Source organism: Glycine max, chromosome 7 (genome assembly GCF_000004515.6).
Source record: "Glycine max cultivar Williams 82 chromosome 7, Glycine_max_v4.0, whole genome shotgun sequence".
NCBI lineage: Eukaryota > Viridiplantae > Streptophyta > Magnoliopsida > Fabales > Fabaceae > Glycine > Glycine max.
In genome coordinates this window covers 7,138,962-7,153,767 of record NC_038243.2, presented here as the reverse complement: position 1 = coordinate 7,153,767, position 14,806 = coordinate 7,138,962, and the positions used below count along the sequence as shown (strand labels likewise).

At 32.3% G+C, this 14,806-nt stretch overlaps 2 protein-coding genes across 4 annotated transcripts; both read right to left on the bottom strand.

Annotated features, from left to right (window-relative positions):
* Positions 1-185: 185 nt before the first annotated feature.
* On the bottom strand, positions 186-1,690 carry LOC100804760 (transcription factor TCP9). Its single transcript, XM_003529923.5, has one exon. The coding sequence runs from the start codon at positions 1,527-1,529 to the stop codon at positions 522-524; it is 1,008 nt and encodes a 335-aa protein (XP_003529971.1). The 5' UTR covers positions 1,530-1,690; the 3' UTR covers positions 186-521.
* Positions 1,691-10,588: 8,898 nt separating this feature from the next.
* On the bottom strand, positions 10,589-14,641 carry LOC100804234 (peroxisome biogenesis protein 16). Of its 3 annotated transcripts, none has more exons than XR_415087.4 (9): positions 14,423-14,641; positions 13,836-13,893; positions 13,269-13,485; positions 12,856-13,151; positions 11,882-12,150; positions 11,652-11,719; positions 11,462-11,523; positions 10,922-11,348; positions 10,589-10,787 (listed from the first exon to the last, which is right to left on the bottom strand). XR_415087.4 is itself a non-coding variant. In XM_006583294.4 (8 exons), the coding sequence occupies exons 1-8, from the start codon at positions 14,438-14,440 to the stop codon at positions 11,287-11,289; spliced, it is 1,050 nt and encodes a 349-aa protein (XP_006583357.1). In that variant the 5' UTR covers positions 14,441-14,641; the 3' UTR covers positions 10,589-11,286. The 3 variants fall into 3 exon arrangements, 1 of the variants encoding a protein (XP_006583357.1); XR_001389135.3 differs by having other exon boundaries at positions 10,589-10,784; XM_006583294.4 differs by having other exon boundaries at positions 10,589-11,348.
* Positions 14,642-14,806: the final 165 nt, after the last annotated feature.

Genomic DNA, 14,806 nt, shown 5'->3' with positions numbered 1-14,806 from the left:
ACTAGAAAAAAATACATAACATAGATAACTGGAATAAAACTATAATTTCAATTAAAAAATAGTATAAAAAGTTTTAATCTAATAAAAAATGATATGCAATAATTGTATACTATAGTTGGATCGCAGACAATTATATAGAATAAATGCGTTGATTTTGATGATAACCATCTTAAAAACCATAGTACTTTAGTTTTGGATTGGTGAATAGTATAAAATATTTTAGAACAATAATACATAAAAATTAAAATGTAAATAATTTATTCTAATTAATTGTTATGAAAAATTCTCTCCGTAGAGCTAGTAGTTCTGAGCTTCTGGTACAGGTTGTGTGGTACCCCGCACTGGGTCCCCACCATGCCTTCCACTTTTCGTGTTGACCCACACCCACACGCACGAGGTCCCCACCATTTTTAATCCCGCATCACGTGCGCACGTGCTCTTCCTCTTTCCCGCAGCAACGACGTCGTTGTTCATGGCGGAAGCAAAGAAACCAGATTCAAGTTCATCTTCTCGTTCCTCACTCAATGCTTGGAAGACGCGCGCGACATGAACTGCAACTCCTGCTTGTCGTAAATCTCCAACGAGAAATCCCTCAGCATCTGCGTGGTAGTGGTGGTGGCGGTGGTAGTGGTCGGAGCCATGACGGTGGCTCTCGCCGCCGACTTCGACGACGGCGCGGTGGAGGAAGCGTTAGCGTTGCTTGAAGACGTTATCGAGGTTGGCTGAGGCTGAACGGGTGTGACCAGGGAAGAGACAAACGCGGATATAGGTCTCGCTATGGTGAAGAACTGAGGCTGATGCTGAAACGACGCCGTTTGAGGAACCACAAAAAACGCGCCTGCTGCCGGAACGACGGCGTTTGAAGGTATGGCCCACACGGGAACCATTCCTTGCGGCAAAGGAATTGCTGTATGTTGCGGAATTGTCATCGTCGTCGTCGTTGCTGCGTTTTGGTTATTATTATTAGAGCTTGCGAGCCCGGTGGAGATCGAAACGGCGGCGTCGTTTATGTCAACGTAGGCGCTATTCGCGGGTCGTTTGCGCTTCTTCCTCTCGGGCTGGTCTCCGGGTTCTTGGTCGGAAGGTGAAGTGGTTGGAATCTTTAGGGTTCCGTTGACGGACATCGCGATGGCGGGGACGGTACCGGTGCCGGTGGCGGCGATGATGGCAGGTTCGGCGTGTTCGAGAAGCCACCGGATGGTTTCGCCGTCGGATTTATGACCAAGTTCTCGGGTCAGCTGGAAGATCCGTGCCGCACACGTGGCGGGCATTCGGATCCTCCTACCTCGGCCCTCTACTTTGGTATGACGGTCTTTGGTGGAGGCCCGTTTTTGTGGTTGGGCTTGGGCTTGGGCCTGAGCTTGGGCTTGGGCCAGAGCCTTGGACATGGACATGGACATCCCTGCCGGCACGTGAACCGCCACCGGCATCACACGTATGGCAGACCCCTCCTCCGTCTCGGGCTCCTCTTTAGGCGCCTTGGGCTCTCCCAACCTTAGATCAACATCTCCAGAAGCTTCATCAGCCATAACTTAACAGCAACGTAAAAAAAAAAAAAAACACAACAACGTGTGTAACAAACGAAAGTGTTTAAGGATGTATAAGATGGAAAGTGGTGTTTGAGTTGGTTTAGAAACTTAGAATGAGAGTGCAAGTGTGATGTTGTGTTTGCGTGAGTGTATAATAACTATGTAACTATATATAGAGAGAATGAGAGAGGTGGTTTTGTGGGGGCCCTTACCGTCCATGATTTTTACATGGAAAGAAATCTACGGTGATCGTTGATGGATCCATAGAGACTAGGACTATTGCACGTGCTGGGGCCCATGGAGGAGCGATTGCGGTAGGGGGAGTTTTGGTCAATTCAGTCACTTATTTGGCAACTGCAAAAAACGTTAAGATAGAAAAGAAAAAAAGAGAGAGAAAGCGAAAAGAAAGAAAAATGGTATGGAAGAATGGAAGTGAACTTGATAAGATTCTTGCATGATGAATCGATGATGGCGTGAACTATTTGGGGGATAAGGAAAATGTTTTTTTTTTTTAGGGTAAAATGTATTTTATTCATTTACCTTATTTTGGGTTTGGGTTTGGTGTTGTAAGTCGTTTGACAAGATTTTACTTTGTTGTTCAAAAATGTCATTGGTAGATTTATACAAAAACTCTTAACACAAATATATTATATTCGTTAATCAATTAATAATATTAATTTTGATTAATGTAATTAATGCATATTTAATGTGACATCTACTTTCATATAAAGTTTGTTTAATGTTATCAAGTTTATTAATAGCATATTTGAAAACACTTCAAACACACTATTAATAAGCATTGCGATAAACTTCAAACACACTATTAATAAACATATTACGGCAACAAAACCACTTCAAAATAAAGAAACTTTGCAAAAGTTACATATTGTCGCTGACATAACTTTATTTTAAACGTGCACTAAGTTAATGGGGCAAATTTATGAAAGGAGCATCTTGATCTAACAAAAATACTTTAAATATCAAAGATGAAACTTTTTATTTGTGATAAAGGAAAACTTTTTAAATTTAGGAGGTCAAACTAAAATAAAAAATTAAAAGGCAAAAAAGTATTTTTACCTCTTTTTTTTTTATAAATTTTTATATATGCATGAATAATTTTGGAAAATTATAAATGTCGACTTCACATTTGGTTGGAGAAACGAAAGACAGAAAAAGAAATAGAGAACAAATAATAAATATAATAAATGGTGTGATAAAAAAAATAAAGAGAAATAATGAATGGGACCTCAGTAATTTTTATGTATATGAATAATTGGTGGAAAAAAAGATAAAATTACTGTATATGAATAATTCCTCAGTAATTTTTATGAGACCTCTTACATAATGAATGATCTTGTGAGTAAAAGTTGAAAACGGTACACATAGGAAGACGGGGAGTTAAAATCGTAACGCTACTTGAGAGATAATTGATCCCCGGGCAAGTCGGAATTGTTTTGAATAAATAATATTTGCATGCAAACGATAGTTTTGTTTGTACGATCTAGCAAGAACAATTTAAAATTTCTTTAGAGTAAGCACGTTACACATCTTTAAACATGCTATATTGCCCGTACCCACTACTTTAAAGCCATGAATGCATTTAATTAATCATTCATCTAATGCCCAACAAGAGGACAGATTCATTTCTTTCTTTCTTTCTTTTTTTTTACAGTAGGAGAAATTTATGTTTAAAACACTAAATATGTATCACACATACTTATTAGTCAAAACATGATTATATTTTTTATCGAAAAATGTCAGTAGTTAATTTGTTAGTACTTTTTTTTTTAATTATAAGATTATTTTAATTAATTTATGCTTCTTAAAAAATATTTAATTTAATTGATCATATTAAATATATCAATTATTTATATTATTATTTCATAATTATCTTTTTTTTATTTCTCTATCCACTTAATTATTTTTCATTAATGATCGAAGAAAAAATAATTAAATAAGAATATATAAAAAAAATAATTAATACATCTAAAAATTATAAAAAAATCTTATGAAAATGAACAAAATTTTGAAAAAAAATCCTATAATTAAAGATGGAGGGAATATTATATTATAGGAAAAAAATTTCAAATGTGCATACAATCTCTTATTCTTTCCTTCTCTCTATAATTATAAAGCTAATCTTATAACTTTCCCAAATATGATTACATGAATGAAACCTGAAAATGATATTGGTGAAAGAAGAAAAAATAATAAATGAAAAGTGGACAAAAACAACGATGCTTCGAACGAGGGGAATTCCCTTTGGCGCAGAGAGGATTAAGATGAGGAAGAAATTAAAGGAGAAATGGCATATATATATATCATGCAACAATGAGGAGCATATATTGTTCCACTTTTGGACTGAGAAATTTTTTTGTCAAACCAAATTATATATATTCAGTGAAAGAAAACAAAGACACAAAAGAAGAAAAGAAAAGAAAAGGGAAGTGAAATAATAATAATGAAACAGCGTGCAATGACGAAGACTTAAAATCTAAAATCAATAGCATGAGCGTGTGCTGCGTACATGTGTGTTTTGTATCATAGGACGTCTGAAAAGTGAAATAGTGAATGGTAGAGGAGGGAGGGTAGGTGTTTCGTGGAATGATCAAGGTACTTTTAGAGATTTTTTGTGGTTTTTTCTACGAGACTCAACTCAATATACTTTTTAGAAATTCAACTATTCAAGTTGATGTTTAAACTTTTTTTATACTTTCTCTTTTCGTTTAGATAATCTTTCTAGGTCTTAGTTATAATATAGAATTGTTTTCGTTAAGGCTTTTATTCTTATAAAATTTTCTTATTTCATTTTAGTTTTTGTCCTATTTGCTTCTGTTAATCATGTCAACATTTTAGGGTTAGTTCTGTGGCGAGAATACGATAGAATGTAATAAGATACGAAAGTAATATAGAATAGAAGTATTGAAAGTTATAATCCTATTTAATATTTGATGTACACAAGATAACAAATCAGTTAAAATTATAGTAACTACTGAAATCGAACATAAGTTATCTTTTCTTATATTTGATAACTCACTGCATATAAATGATGTGCAAATGATAATATTATTATTTTTGTTAAAAATACAAATATTTTCTAAAATGTAACTGTCAATTTAATTTTTCAAATTCTACAAATTACAAAAATTATATTTTTACCTAAATTGTACATAATTCTTTATATTATATATCTACTTTTCTTAAAAATTATAAAAATACATAATATTTTTAAAATTATTATTAGTGTTCAAATATATTTAACTATTTTTAATAATTATTATTTCATTTTATGTTTTAATTAATAATAAATTTTAAATTTAAAGATCAAAATGAAAAATTATTATAAATATATATAAGATAACATTTTTAAGTCCTTGATTGATCTTCTCCAAAATATTTATATAAGCTTTAATCTTTTAGATCGATGATTAACCCTAGTTCATGACTTAATCACATATAAAAATTTTCATTCCTCACTAAAAATTATATAATATATGAGAATCAAAATGCAAGTCATCTTTCACAAATTCAACATTTTTAACTGATTTACAGTTATTAACTTATATATATATATATATATATATATATATATATATATATATATATATATATATATATATATATATATATATATAACCTTTGAATCTTTTGCATGTATGTAGGTATTCTTCTCATCTTACACTAAGAAAAAGGCACTACAAGAAATGAGAGCATTGCAAAGATGGTAAATATTAAAAATTACACACACACGTATATATAAGTTCAATTGTAAATAAAAGCATTGCTTTGATAGTTAATGTAAAAAGTTGAAGACAAGATGTTATGCGCATGGCTTACGTATGATTTAAAGAAAATTAAAGCATTAGCTATTTAAAATTAAACAAGTTTAAATAGTAAAAGAAGAAACCTTGTTAATTAGAAAATTCCGTACTTGCAGGGAATATATATCTCACTCCAAACCCAAGTATCAATTTCGGCGAGAGTAATACTACTAATATTCGAAAAAAAATAATCATAAATTTGATAGTATTTAGTGATAGTTAGGATGAATAAAAGTGATAAGGACTACTCACTCACTAAGAATCAAAACGCATGGCACGTCATTATGATGAAAAGCCAGACAAATAAATTCTAACTCTTGATTCGTTTTTAGGAAAATCCAACCTCAAGTGATTTTTTCTTCTTCTTTTTCCCCCCTTCAAAATCCAATATTCTTAGGCGACTTTCTAGTGTTATCATTTGACACAATAATTTTCAATATTCTTGAAAATATATAAATATTCATACAGGAAACCCAGGTTAACCATCTGCTTCTTTTTCTCTTCTTTAGGTAGAAGGCTAGTTTAAAGACATAATTATTATTATAATTAGTAATATAGTTGGTAGTAGTATTACTAATTTAGAGGAGGAAACTGTTATCCTCTTCAAACTCTACTAATTCTTTTTTTAAGCAAAACTCTACAAACTTATAGTAACTAATAAATAATCCAATAATAAAAACCAGCAGCATAGATCAAACACTATTTTAACGAACACAAAACAAAAGTATATTTTGTAGCAAACAAGTAAAAGCAGAATTCCCAAAACTGAGAGGAGGGATATAGATATAGTGTTCACCTCTCATTATCATAGCTAGTATGTCACACGGTAGCTGGCAATTAAGAAGCCTAAAACAAGTCACAGTGGCTGCTATAGAGTACCATCCTAATTCAATCCAATACCAAAAATAAAATAAAGTAAGATTGTACAAAACCCTCATCGATCCATCACTTACTTAGTTAAGAAATATAAAAACAAAAAAAAATATATGCAAATCAATAAATAATATGTGCATGGATGGGCAGTGTATATAATTATTTAATCACCAACATACATGCATCTTAAACTTTTAAAATAATTATCTTAAAATTGATATAAAAATTATTTTTGATTGATTATTGAAAAGTAATTTTTTATATTACGCTAACAGTATATGCTTATTTATTTTTCTTCAAACGAAATGTATCCTCAGTAAATCAATAAATGTGAGGTTGAAATCGTTTCAATCTAATAATAATTTAAATGTTTTTTTTGAAAGAAACAATAATTTCAAGTTTGAATCTGGAATAGGTAACAATGTTAGAATTTTTCGGATCATAGTAAATTTATCTAATTCAAACATAATTATTTCTATTTTTTTTTAATAATTTTTACCTGAATGAAAATGCCTAATTGCATATTTTTCATGTTTGAGTGGAATAAAATAACAAGAAAACAAAACTTTCCCTCTAAATATAATGTAACTGTATATCAAGATTTAAACTTAAAATTACAAGATAAATTAAAACTATCATGTATGAATTGGTACATCCTAGTATGATAGATGCTTATTAAACTTCATAGAAATTATGCAACTAAATTTTTTACTCATAGTTTGTCTCACTATACACGTATCCATGATGTAGAAGGTGATGGGTGGGTCCATATTTGGCCATGCACCTTTTGGGGGCCAGGCAGGGTTGAAGAGAGGGGTGCTTGGGCCCACACGAGTGTGTGGTGGTGGCGCCAACAAGCACCGGTGTGCACGCTGAGATGCTAACCATGGCCCATGGGCCACCCCCCTCCCCCGTCACACACAGGCCCACTTTATCTTCCAAAATCACTCTGACTCCTCTCTCTATGGCTCCGGCTGCGCACTGCCCTCCGTACACTGTCCCAGTGGGACCCACCCATCCGTAAATCCAACGGTTCCTCATGCTCCCTCCCCCCACGTGGGTCCCACCACCCCAAAAATATAGGACCATGGCCTTGCTGTGCTGGTTTGGTTGGGACTTGGGTGCCTCTGCCCCCTCCCTCACTCACTTTGAAAGTGGACCACAATGGAAGAAAAAATAGTGGTGGCCCCTAAGTGGGACCCACCATTATCACACTCCCCACCTCACTTACCCCTATTGGGACCCTCTAGTGGCAAATTGGGTATTGACCAACACCCATTTTCTCAATTGGTCCCTACTTGTTTTTTCATATTTATATTTATTTAAGTTACTACTACCTCTTCTCTACTGGCTTCTGGATGGGGGACCTTTGGAGGTGGGTCCCTATTTCCTGCAGATTATGGTGTAGGGCACTCCCTCTCACTTCTCTCCCTATTGATTTGTTTATTCTTTATTATCCTACCAACTTTTGCCTACTCCTAATGACGTAATTGTTTCGTTTAGTTTTATTATTCTTTTGGTTGAATGTAGATGGTGTTTATTTATTGTGAATGGTGGGAGGAACTATTCCATTGGATGAGAATGGGGCTTTGCTTATTTCTTTGGGATAGGAGGGGCCCCTTCTAAGCTTGATCCACGATGCTTGTTGGTGAGTGGCCATGACAGCAAGAAATGAGTGATTTTACCATGAATACAATCTATGGTAAAAACAATTTTTATGCATTGGGGTTATATTCTATTTGCTGCAAGACATTAATCCTTTTCGAAATATATATATATTTGAAGAGAGTTTTATCTTTTACAATAAAGTACTTTTATACACCCATGGTCAGCATGTTTAAAGAATTCATTTATTTTGTATTATATATTAAAAAAAATCTTAATAGAATAATTTTAATATTAACTTAATTTTTTAATTGACTATGTTTCATATACATTTACTTATGTAACCAAAAAAAACACATACTTTTGTTAAGATTAGGTAGCAAAGTAAAATATCGTTCTTTCATCTTTTCATCCAACTACTTTGCCAAGTTGAATTCTGTTTTGTCTGCTTTTATTTAATCTTCTTAAACAGTGGTACATTGTGTTAAACCCAGATGAATGATGAATGAATTATTATTAAATTCCACGCCTTCATCTAGTAACTATAAAATTCTATAAGATTTGACTCATCTAAATTGATAATGATAAAAGAAAAGGAAAATATGGATTTATAGTTGTTAATTGAAAAATCTGTTAACGTGTGTGTGTTTGAGAGAGAGAGAGAGAGAGAGAGAGAGAGAGAGAGAGAGAGAGAGAGAGAGAGAGAGAGAGAGAGAGAGAGAGAGAGAGAGAGAGAGAAGAGAGAGAGAGAGAGAGAGAGAGAGAGAGAGTGAGTGAGTGAGTGAAGTTATTAAAAATATATCTCTTTAATTTTTTAATCAATAACTTTTTTTTGAATAAATTTTTTAATCAATAAGTATGACCATAGATTTTCTTCTTTAAAGTGTGGACCTTAGTTTAGAAAATTAAATTCGTGACCTGGATACATTAATATCTTAGATTTAAAGATGAATCAAATGCATAATTAAAAATGTATGTTAGTTACTATCTTCGACATTTTATATTTGGTATAATAATTGAATCAGGATGATATTCGGTCCTATTTTATTCAGTAAAAAAAAAATTATATTTGATCCTAAATTTAATGAATATCCACCCAAATTACTCATAATAAGTTAGAATTTTACCTATTAAATGATCATGGTCGTAATTTGCGATCACATATTTATCATATTTTATGATAAAGATATGAATGATCTTCCAATATTTTCACAAAAAATGATCTACAAATATTTTTTAAATTACTTAAATGATAACACTTTAATTAATACTTTTCAATTACTAATTTTAGTAGTTAAATTTAGCATTAAAATAGTGTTTATTCGTTACCAATAAAAAGAGAGTATATTCTATTTAATTAGTATAAAAGTAATGATTCCATGTTAGATAAATAGGTACTACTTTAAATAAGCATGGCATTTGGTGTGGGATTTTTTTTTTCATGTGTGAGAATCATGATTCTTGAGAATGAATAAAATTCATTTGATTAATCATAAATATTTTTGGAAATATTTATATAAATTTTTTAAAAATTAAAAAATTACATAATATTTTTACTGGTTATTTTAATTATTTCACATTAAATAATCTAATAAAAGTAATGTGATTTTTTGTACCCTAGTTTAAAAAATATTTAACAAGAAAAAAAAATAGATTCTGGCTACATCTATGAGAATATTTTTTTTTTGAAAACTAATTAAAAAAAATTCTTAGATTTTCCAAAAATATTATTTTTTAAAACTAATACCAAACATAAGAAATAAAGTTTCTTCGTCTAAGATTACCAAGAAACTAAAATTTCTCTTCTACTCTATGCCCCTAAAGTTGACGTCCATATCACTATGCGTGAGTAGTGGTGGGCTTATGAATAATGATCGTGGACTAGTTATGTAACCATGACTTGCTTTGGTTTGAATCATGTAGAGTTTAGGTCATTTAATTGTTATGCGGGTTCGTTAGCATGACTCACAAAAACAAATTTGTTTTGTGAAGTTACTGTTCGACTTATTTGCCCACATAAAAAATACTTATTTTTTAAATTTTCTTTATAACTGAAAGTTTAAACGAGAAATTTCATTTTGGGCTAACTTAAAATTAATTGGTCCAACCCACCAATCAAATACAATGAAAACAAAATTAAAAGCTAATGTGGACCGGTCCATTTTAATCATAGGCCAATGTGATCTATTCCGTTTAATCACATGCTTAAGCACACTGATATAATTCAAGCTTAGTTCATGAAGACAATGAAGCCAACTAGTGTAAGAACAAATATAGTAACAGTGATTATAGTAATAGTAATGAAGAAAATGATGAGAAAAATAGCAAAAATGGGAAGAATAGTTTATAGTGTGAGAAGGTTTGGAATTATAATTTTAAACAGTAAACGTTAAGAAATGGGAAATGTTACTGTAAAATTATATAAGAATTTTATGAAATTAATCCTTAAAAGTTAAAATCTTCATTTTAATCCTCAAACAACTTTTAAACCTTATTATTATATTATAATAATTTCAAGTTTGAGATTGGGATTTCAGTACCAAAAAAACACTAATTAAAAATCACCTTGCTCTCGCAGGTGTGGGTTTTCAAGCGGAAAAATTGGTATTCCAAAAAAATTACCACATTTTTACCTGCTTGTAGAACAAAGCCACGAGGTTCTAAGAGGGAATGCAAGATGCTTATTGCTTGCGAATAATTTCGTAAAAGTGTATCACCAAACAAAGACATTTTGTTCCAATACGAAAGTATTATATATAATTTTCGTACCAAACTAGACTATTACAAAGACATTGAGTAGTTTACAGTATCATTGAACTATAAGATACGTAATTTTGGTGTACAGGTATTGATGGACACAACCAAAAAAATAAAAGAAATACTACAAGTTCTGGTTCTGGTAAAGAAAAATACGCAACTTTGGCAGCATTAATGCTTCAGATGGTTCTTCATATACCTTCTTTGGTGATAAAAAAAAAAGAAGCATAATTCAATATACATTTGTCCACATATGGATGCTGATGGAAAATAAGCTTAATACTTAATAAGTTTGAACAAAATATAATTTTCTGAGTTCAAGAATCACATTCTAACCTGCCAATGGATGCTCAGAACTACAAGTGTAATTCTCACCCACCTCTATTTTGTGAATAGGAGTAGAACAAAATCTCCCAAATAAATATTCCAATTTATACTGAGTTGTTGATAGTGTAGCTATCCTTGCAAACAATTTGTCTCACACATGGGTTGCAGCTTAACATCTTCTATGTTTGGAATTGTCAAGCAAAAGAAAAGTTCAAGCTTGCAATGGTTTGTTATTTTTAAATCATAATAGTAGCAGGTTTGATACCTCTTCATCATTTGAAAAGTTTGGAACAGCAGGTAGTGTGGAAGAAGAGTAAGAATATCTATCTTTCCAAAATCTTGGAGGGCAATTAGGCATTTGTTCTGGATTTTATTCACGATCCTGACATGTAAGTGTATCGTGTTTGAGCTCCAATTATAAGTTCAACAAGTTTTGCTGTAACATTCATTAGAAAAACAGATCAGATGCTTAGAGTAATTTATGAAGCTGAAATGATGATGACAAGAAGGTAAGGCACTAAAAGGGAAACAAATAAGTATTAAGCTCACCTGTGAGAAATCCTATGACAGGAATAGGCTCCAAAACTTTCTCCGTGCTTTCAAGTCTTTGCCTAAAACATTATTGATATTTTAGTGTCATTTTTTCTCCAACTTTGAAGGAGCAATTTGCAAAAATTTGAAGTGTTACAAAATGATAAAGAAAGGGAAAAAATGGGAACAAAATGTAAATCATTGCTACCTAGTATACTTGCTGAAAAATGGATCTCTCATTAGGTAAAGAACAAATAGCAGCTTTCGCCGTTTAACCTGAAGCAAAACTATTTAAGCATTAACTCTTTAGTGGGTGGAACATTACTAGGAAATAAGACAGTTCTGAATGTAGTATTAATGGCCAACATTCAATGGAGAAGACCATTAAGCCCAGTGCATCTTATGTTGTATGGCTTTTCAGTCTATAGAAACACAAACCTCATCCTTTTCTAGGGCAGACAGATGAAACATTCGGTCCTTCCCACCAGCCACTGACGATGTAATGAGTGAAAGAATACTGTTTCCTATGCAATCAATAGCCAGCGAAAGGAACCAAGGGGTCCATGACCGAATACCATATTTTCGAATAAATAAAACATAAATAAGTGGTCTACTAATAAGTAGAACTTCTCCAATAAAAAACAGAGCCCCACAAAGACCCCTTTCAGACAATATGGTGAGAAGTGTTGGTCTATCCACCCTTGAAGCTGTAGGAATTCAGTGAGAAACAAATATTAGTTGAATATCTCATGCATTATAACCGATTACACTTGCTAACAAATGCTAAAAATATGGCTTAAATGCAATTATGGTCCTCCTATTTTGTTAGATCCACAATTTTGGTCCCTTCATTTTAAAATTGAGACATTTGATCCTTCTATTTTAAAAAATCCACAATATTAGTCCCCCCATTTTAAAATTGAGACATTTGGTCCTCATATTTTAAAAAATTTGCGATTTTAATCCTCCCATTTTAAAATAGAAACATTTAATCCTCAAATTTTAGAAAATTTGTAATTTTGGTCAAATTATTAATTTTGTCTCAATCATTACAAACTTATAATTACATTTGGTCCAATTGAACTTTAAACCTAACATATTCATTTAAGGTATCATTAAGAAGTGATTTAATTAATTAGAAAGTAAGAAATAAAAGAAATAAAACATAAGCAAAATTAAATATTAAACCAAAATTGTGGATTTTCTAAAATACGAGGACCAAAATTATGTATTGTCTAAAATATGGGGACCAAATGTTTGTATTTTGAAATAGGGGAACCCGAATTGCTTATTTTTTAAAATAGGAGGACCAAATGTCTCAATTTTAAAATAGAAGGATCAAAACTATGGATTGAGTAAAATAGAGGGACCAAAATTGCATTTAAGCCTAAAATATCTATAAAACAGGTTACTTGTAGGCTCCATAGTTGCTTGTTGGTGTTCAACCCTGCGTAACCACACTGGATCTGACCCCTTTGCTTTTTCTCCAAATCTAACCAAAGCAGATAATGCTCTTCCTTCCTGATTCATTGGTTTTGCACCAAGATTGTTTTTCATATAACCAGGCCTATGATGCACATCGGGCTTTAAGCCCATATGATGTTGTGAAGTAAAACTATCTGAATACTCCTCATCATTAGGTGTTTCCCCTCCTTGTAGCAGCATCTTATATCCACTCTTCCGAAACAAAGATAACCGAACCAGTACCCTGATTTAGAGTGACTCAAGATAATGAGATAAACAGATAGAAGACTACAGATATAAATTTAATGACAGATTGAGGACATAGGAAGGGCCATATGCAAAATTACATTATTCTGCTTACTTGGTTGCTTCAGTAATGGCAAGGAAATTCCATTTCTTATCATCACCATAGTATTGTTGTGCCACAACTTCAACTAATGTTTCCAAATCCTTTAATGCAGATAAGCATAATGGATAAGGAAATGAATAAGGCTCGACAGAGCCTGTAATATTTTGCTTAGGAGCTGTATCAATTATATGTTCATTGAGAGCTGTGATGATTCCCAGAATAGTTGTTACTGCATTAAATCATAGATCTTCTCAGTAAGGTACAAATTTCTGTATTATAGTAGGAGAAAATAATTAAAGAAATAGAGAAGGCAATTAGAAGTTGTTAAATTTTTAGGAAAATATAGGTAAACTAGAAGAGTGTAACATGACTTTTGAAATTTGCAACAGGTAAACTAGGTTAGGGATACACATGGCTTTGCAAAGTACATTTATTTTCATTAGCTAGTTAGCATTTTCAAGATCAACATGAACAAATAATTGGACATCAAAGCTTCTATTATGGGCCATTGCAGTCACCAACGGAAAAATAACAATGACTCAAAAGAAGTAGCCAAAAGTTATAAAACATTCACAATACCTGCTTCTGGTCCAATCTCTGATTCAGAAAACCGTTCAGGAAGAAGCCATGTCAATCCCTGTCCACATTTTCAACCCCTCAATTAGATAACTATTCACAAAAAACTCCACAACAAACTATGTTTCAACACAATGCCTCCATAGACTTGAAGAAACAGAAAACAACAATCACAGCAAAACAGGTCGTTGATTTCATTTTCTAAGATCACTTTCACTAATTATATTTTCATTAACAGCCACAAAATTCCAAATTGTTAGATTTTACAAATGAAACAACGAAATCAGGATCATTAGTGAAAAAAGCAAAACAAAATAGCACCTAATGCAACAAATAGAGCCAAATTATAAACCCACAAAATTCATACCAGAATTACTATTTTCCCCAGAATATTGTGTGCAGCTATAAATGTCACAATTAGCAAGTAGTAGCAAACAACACAAAAGCTCACAAAAAAAGAAGCAAACAACACAGAAACCTGACCTAATTCCCAAATTCCCTTTGGCTCATAAAATTGCAACAACCGAATGATTACATTAAATTTAACAAAAACAATATTGTCAAATTGATAATCCAAAATGTAACCTTACATTGGCCAAAGACTCCATGGAGTGCACAAACTCTTTGTTCTGCCTCACCCATCTCTTATAAGCCTCGATAGCTTCAGAAACTCAACGAATTATGCAAAAGCACGAAATCCTACCAAAATCTGAAGGTATTGGAAGCGACCCAGTTGGCCAAGATGTAAACTTTCCGACACAAATTGCGTGAAATAAATATGGGTTTTCAAATTTTCAATCAGGAAAAAATAAAATCAGAGAACGAATCAATGGGATACGATGACGTGGGTATTTTGGGAAATTCAGTATTTTGATCTGAACCGTTAATTTGTACAGTTTTTTATCTTTGAACCGTTGGATGAGAGTGTTTTACTCTTGATAAAATGGACGGCTGAGATTTGGTGATGAGCATTG